Source organism: Osmia lignaria, chromosome 16, assembly GCF_051020975.1.
Source record: "Osmia lignaria lignaria isolate PbOS001 chromosome 16, iyOsmLign1, whole genome shotgun sequence".
In the NCBI taxonomy this organism is placed as follows: domain Eukaryota; kingdom Metazoa; phylum Arthropoda; class Insecta; order Hymenoptera; family Megachilidae; genus Osmia; species Osmia lignaria.
This window is the reverse complement of record NC_135047.1, coordinates 2,324,436-2,331,200: the sequence shown is the minus strand read 5'-3', so window position 1 is coordinate 2,331,200 and position 6,765 is coordinate 2,324,436. Positions and strand designations below refer to the sequence as shown.

The 6,765-nt window shown below is 45.8% G+C and overlaps 1 protein-coding gene across 1 annotated transcript; it reads left to right on the top strand.

Annotated features, from left to right (window-relative positions):
* The first annotated feature begins 2,698 nt into the window (after positions 1 to 2,698).
* Positions 2,699 to 6,299, top strand: LOC117600638 (segmentation polarity homeobox protein engrailed). Its single transcript, XM_034316315.2, has 2 exons — positions 2,699 to 3,908; positions 5,174 to 6,299. Exons 1-2 carry the CDS (start codon positions 3,218 to 3,220, stop codon positions 5,524 to 5,526), a joined length of 1,044 nt encoding a protein of 347 aa, XP_034172206.1. The 5' UTR covers positions 2,699 to 3,217; the 3' UTR covers positions 5,527 to 6,299.
* Positions 6,300 to 6,765: the final 466 nt, after the last annotated feature.

Here is a 6,765-nt window from a genome sequence, read left to right as displayed (position 1 = left end):
TGAATTAACGAGCGGATTTGTTTTTCTGGTAATTAATCTGGAAATCTGTTGGAGGTAACGTTGCAAGGTAGCAAGAAACAACTATCAACTTTTTTCAAGTGTTTCCATATTTGTTATTACGTTTCTTCGAATGGAAATGAAAAGCCAGCTCGAAATGTATCCGAATAAAAATTATTGCAATATCGATATCTTTCGCATAAACAAAACATAATTTATCAACGTATTTTCACAGACTTTCAGTAACTGATTGCGTAAATCCAATTGGCTGCCTTAAACGAACACCAATTTCCAGCGTGTAATTTAATTTCCCCCACGGCGAAAACCCTAGACCGATTATTATATCGATTTATCACGATCAATCTCTATCTGACAAATAACAGTGCATTACCATACGTGTTTTTAGAAGGCAAGGAAGACCGTGTTGAAAACTAGTCCAGAGGATCTCTATCCCCTCCTGTCGATGCCGGTGTAGCTGGAAAGTGGCATAGAATGCGGCTACGCTTTCAGACGGGGCCTCTATTGATGGATAGACACGTTATGGTTATTTATAGTGGCTATCTCTATTATTGTTCTTGCACGAATCCAGCCAGCGACTAACGACTCGCTTTGTGGTTCACCCTGGCAGCTGGTATCCCATAGGTGTGGTCATTAATAAAACCGTAGACCGTAACAACGATCTCACGCGTTTCTTTTGCCGTCCTTACGTTGGCGGAACAAAAGAATCGCCTTCTGTTCGATGCTCGGCCAATCTGGTCGTGCGTGGTTAGCAATGAAATTTTGAAACCTGTCGCTGCGAATGTGTCGTGCTCGAACGCGTTCGCCAAGAAGCAGGTGGTTCGCGAATAGAAGAAAATGTTGCAGAAACATTGTAACGATCAACTTTTCACGATACACTTCTTTGCTTCGACGATTACGATGATTATCTCAACGGTGATTACCTATCATTATCCTGTACATTGTTGCGAATATGATAAAGTGAAAATAGCTTTTACTAACTTGTTCATTGCACGAAACGAATACTCTAATTTGAAGAAGTACGAATATCGAACGTACACGCGAGAAATATAAAGCGAGCATTTATTTTTAAGTTCAACGAACGCTAATTAATCGGCAAACGTTCGCGGTTCGATTCGCGCTTAAACGCGAGATCCTCTTTAATTGCAATTCGACACGTAGCGCATTGCGTGTGACCTCTTTGCCGGTTGATCGCTTCTATTACCAGCTTTAATTGCCACGATTTTAACGACGGCTCCTTGTAAATCTCGCGTGCTCCTAATGCATAGGTTTGTTCCTTTCATGTCGTGAGCAAATAACGTTTCCACCAAAGAAGAGAATCTCTGGCGATTAGACGTTAAAAGGGTTAATAGCTGTAATTTTCTCTCTTCAGTGGTTAATGACCGAGTGTGTCGTCGTCGCTTCTAATGACGTTAATTGCACCGTCGGACTGCCCATGAACACAAAACAAAATCATAGCAATTCAAGCTTTCCTCAATGACACGGTTCACTTACCAGCATCAAGAGTAGGTAACTACCCAGTTAGACTCCGAGGGAATTAAAAGTATAACAACCTTCGTTAACTTTTACATGATCGCGTTCGTGGAAGTAAGTTGTAAAGTAACTATATTCCACGACGAGCAACAAGGGTTCAACCCTTCAGCGAAACAACGACCAACGCGCGTTCAGCTTCGAACAAACACAGAAGGAGGCAACGATTGAACGATCGTAAATCGTGTCACGTGATGAACGAGGAAGGAAGTAGAGAAACAGGGGTAGAAGGGAGAGAACGGATGCCGAAGGGAGGCTGTGAACTAGCATCTGCTGCAGTACGGATAATACATTTGTTCGTTAACTGTCGCGTAGCCCCACCCAAAAAGGGGGAGGTGATGGAAGGTGAGACGGTAGATCCGGATGGCCGGAGTAAATTCTTCTATAAAGCGATTTCGACGTCGAACGATAAAATCCGCGCCGCATCGACGAGACACCGCTCGTCGACTCGAAGAAATGAATTAGCTGCCTCTGGATGGTAATCAGAGTGGGGAGGAACAGAAGTATGGAGTAGTGGGCATCGGAAAGTGGGAGGGATGGTAAAGTGGGCGGTGTCTGGCGGGGAGGGGCAAGAATGTGGGCGCGATCGTCGGGCGAACTTATGGTGGGGGAGCGAAACAGGGCGGGGAGAAGCTAATGCTTCCACTGACGTTCGCAGTGGGGCAGATACTTATGTTTTTTCGATTGAAACCTTCAAGTTACGTAAAAATATCACTTAAGTTTTTTAGTTTATTCAAATTTGACATTATATTCTTCAAAAATATTAAAGCTATTTGAAAATGAAGTATTATCCAAAGTAACCAAATAATATAGATAGACTTCTTGAAACCTCCCTAATTTTATTTCGCAAAAGTACCTCTACGAAGGAGAAATTTTCAAAGAAGGAGAGAATACGAATAAGACAAAAATCTGAGCACTGTCGAAACGAGACTGGAACGATGCAACGGCATCGATCGTAGTAAACTCGAGCCCCAGCCCCCTACTATCGGTGGCGCCGATGGTGGGGACGATCCAGAAGAAGGGAGTAGGGTGAACCTTACGCCAGTGGGCGGAGCCTGTGACTGAAGAGTTAATAGAGATACAATCGAGGGTGTCTAGTGCACTGCACTCCAGGCTGGGGCGTAGGAGGAGTGAAGGGGCGAGGGGAGCGGAGGGGAAAGCGGTAAGTAGGGACCACAGGTCCCCTAGTTTAGACATCACTGAGCGACGGATGGACAGCCAGTCAGACCCGTCACAGCACTCGCACGAGTCCTCGGAAACCTCGAGAAAAGCCAATACTAAGGAGACTTCCCGCTCTTGGAGCTGATCCAGAGCCGAACCGTTTTGGCAACAGGGGCCGTTTCACCATTTCACCCAGCTACCACGTGAACGGTACCAAACAGTATCGCGCGGGAAAGGAACCATCAAAATTCGATGACACACGAAGCTAAGAAACCGTTCGTGTTTATGGACGATACAGTGAAGAAAGTATAGTGCCACACGTGCGATCATTATTGAACAGTGTTTTGGCCAGTGATCTTTGTCTGATTAATGACTCAAGTGACAGGTGTGACCTCGTGTTATCGTGGAAATATGATGACAGAAGGTTAAGGACCTCCTAGATCAGACTACATTATTCAACAATCGAGACAGACAATTGAATTGCACGAAACAGTATTTAGAATATCGGAAAATGAGCGTAGCACTTGTGACGATGGATTCTGCATACGGTCTTCGATTGGGGATTGGCAGCCACCATCACCACCACCACCATCATCATCACCGAGTGCGTTCTCCAGAGAGTCACGTGGTGCCCCGTCAAGAACAACCCCAAGATCGTAAGGAGGACATCGAGACACCGTTGAGATTCAGTGTCGTGAACATTCTGAGGCCAGATTTTGGCAGGGAGGCGATTCTCAGTACGAAAGCCCCGAAACAGACGAGCTTGGTGACAGGACACTCAACGACGATCCCAGTTCCGATTCCACGGCACAGTCCTCTCTCACTTCCGCGGGATTTAAGTCTATCCTCGAATAGATTATCCCCAACGAGACCTCAACCGAGCAGTTTCTCGGTGCACAGAGAAAGAGAACTGTTTTCCACTCATTGCGGACTGACATCGCCGCTTCAGAGGAACAGTGGCCTGAGCAGAAGCGGAAGCCTCGAGAGTCTAGCCAGCAATAGGAGCTCCGTAACCGGAAGCTCCGTTACTGGAGCGCCTTCTTTGGGTTCCGCGTCCTCCACCATCGGCACTGACTCCTTGAGCGGGGACAGCAACTCCGGAAGTGCAAGCAATTCCACTACGAACCAATCAGCGATCAACGGACAGAGCCCTTGGCCAGCTTGGGTTTATTGCACCAGATACTCGGACAGACCGTCTTCCGGTAGGTATTTCAATCCGTCTGTCATTCAATTACCATAGGAGAAAGAAATAATAACGCCAATTTACGGGAACAGGCTCGCGGACGTAAGAATTAATTCGCAACCGTGTACGCTGGAACTGAATCACGCGGACAGATATATCTTAGTTAATCGCGTTATCAAGGAAGTCGAGCTGCGCGAGCAGGTAGCCATAGCTCGCGATTCTCGTACCACTATTTCTCTGTATCCGCTTAATCAATTAACTTTGGCGACCGTTACATCTGGAAACCAGTTTCTATGTAAATCAACCGCGAGACGGTATCGAAAAATCGTCCGGCCGCATAAAGCTCACCCAATTACAGCCACCGAGTACCTGCGTTCCGGCATCAGATTCCATAAAGAAACAACCAGTTTCCCGTAGCGTCGTTCCAGTTCCCGATTTAACGTCCTCTGTTCTGCGATCTTAACTATTACAACAACCGATCCGCCGAGCGTTTATGTATAATCGTACGTACGAACGGTTGGATACCACCTGCACCCGTTCGCAGAACTTCGTTCCGTTAAACCTACGTCCACCATCTACCCTCTGCAATCATCGTAACCCAGATACCCGTGGCCTAAGGTAGCCGTGGATGATCGTGTTACTAATTACGACGAATCCTGATTCGAACCTTCGCTTCTCACCAGTAGACTTCCCGTTAATTAAACAGTATTCGAGAATCGATGGCGGATGATAGGATCTTAATCAAGGAATTTTAGGTCAAGTATCCTGCGGATGGAATTTCTCGGCTCGATTGATCTCTAGTTCCATCCACTTTGAGGAGACCGGTGATTTCGATCGAGGAATTTCGGTGGCAATTCATTAGACACCGAACGAGACCGTTTCAAAAATGTACCCGTGTTTTCGTGCGTATCTCGTTCCCGCGGCCGATCGTTTTCACCATTCGTCTCGCGACCGGTTAGGGGAACCGAATCGATCCCTTGTCGCTCCGCGATACCACGATTCGATGTTTCGTTGCTTTATGAATATTCATCGCGGAGAACGCGCACCGGGCGAGAGTTTTCCGCTCATGGCGAGCGCCAAATTTGGCGGTGTAATAATGCGAGCCTCGATTGGAACGCGATTGTCGCGACAGATAAACGCGGCACGGTGTTTAATGCACCAATTGCGGATAAGCCGATACAAAGATAGCGGAATTCTGCTTCAAAGAAACTTAACTCTCTTTCGCTTAATGGAGAATCCGAGTGAAAAAGTTAAATTAACAAGAAACTGATGTTCCTGTTACAGGTCCGCGAACGAGGAGAGTGAAACGCTCGCAGAGCGGAAGCAAGAGTGGCACACCGGAAGAGAAGAGACCTCGAACCGCGTTCAGCGCCGAGCAACTGGCGCGACTCAAGAGGGAATTCGCGGAAAATCGATACCTCACCGAGAGAAGAAGACAACAGCTGTCCAGAGACTTGGGTCTGAACGAGGCACAGATCAAGATCTGGTTCCAGAACAAACGAGCGAAAATCAAGAAGGCCAGCGGACAGAAAAATCCGCTCGCTCTTCAGCTAATGGCAGAGGGCCTGTACAATCACTCGACGGTACCGGTGGACGAGGACGGAGAGGAAGTTGATACCGGAAATCCTTCGCATTAACCATGAAAGACAAACGAGTATTGAGACATTTCAGGTTACCTTGAAATCAACATCCTTTCATCGACTTTAATTAGCGCTCGAAGAAACCCGTAATTGCTAGATAGCAAAGCTGTTATTGGAAATAATTAAAATATCGTCAAGGTAACTTGAAATTTCCTTTGTCTTTCCGTTGTCTGATGTCGCGATCTCAGCGATCAGAAGTGATTAACAGAAACTACTTGCTCTTGAAGCAATTTGAAACGCTGTACGACAATATTCATCGTTCGCGAACGCTCTAATTGCGTTCAGCGATTACCAAATAATTTTCTACCTAGTTTAGATCCTAAATCGTAACTGGCTAGATAAAAAAGCTGTACGATCGTACGCGAATCGCAGACTGATCCTTTATGTATATCTACGTAGATCCAACTGTGGTAGCCGAACTGGGTACGATTCTTATCGATTTAGATGCTTAAATTAATTTATTTCCTCTGTACATAATTGTAAATACGACTGGTCGTAAATGTGTATATGTATGATACGAGATAATGTTTAATCGCCGCGCGAAGATTCTATTATTTGTGTAGGTAGGAGTGCGCACCGTCGCGTGTGAATACGAAACGATCTCACACTGTATATTCCTAATTATTGTACGAGTATTATACATACATGTATATTACGTAGACAGACTTGGACAGCATGCCGTATATACCAGTGTCTCACAATATGTGGTCGATATAATCTATGTAACCTGCTTACATGTTGCCACCGATTAAATCGAATGAAAAATAAACGTTCCCTCTTTATGTCTTCTGTTCCTGTCCTCGGATTCCTTGCACAGTTTCTTCTACGAGTACGAGTATCGATAATAGAGAATATAAAGAAAGAAGAAATCGCTTACTCGGGCTAATAGAAATCCACAATTACCGAGATCATAAATTTCGATTCGAATATAAACAGGCAAGATTTCTCTTGGTAATTCAACGCCGTATTGCGGCGAGTCACTTTGTTTCAACAAATTTCATCTTAACAACGTTCGGTGGAGTTGTAAGAGGGAACGAGCCGAATGGTTTCGAAAGCCGAGCAAGGTGATTAATAAAATTTCAATGGCTGAAGAACAGAGGAGAGGGACGGCACAGATGTACGGCACGCCTCGTTCGCGGTGACACACCGTGACGCGCTAATTGATCCGAAATTAACGAGACACCGGGTATCTCGAGCGCGACCGACAAATGGAACGTGGCGAGAATGACAGTGCTC

What these genes read in the sequence shown, in the direction of transcription:
- LOC117600638 (XM_034316315.2), top strand. Translation starts at nt 3,218, where the DNA reads ATGAGCGTAGCACTTGTGACGATGGATTCTGCATACGGTCTTCGATTG. An exon ending in CTCGGACAGACCGTCTTCCG is followed by an intron (nt 3,909 to 5,173) that starts GTAGGTATTTCA and finishes TTCCTGTTACAG; the next exon opens with GTCCGCGAACGAGGAGAGTG.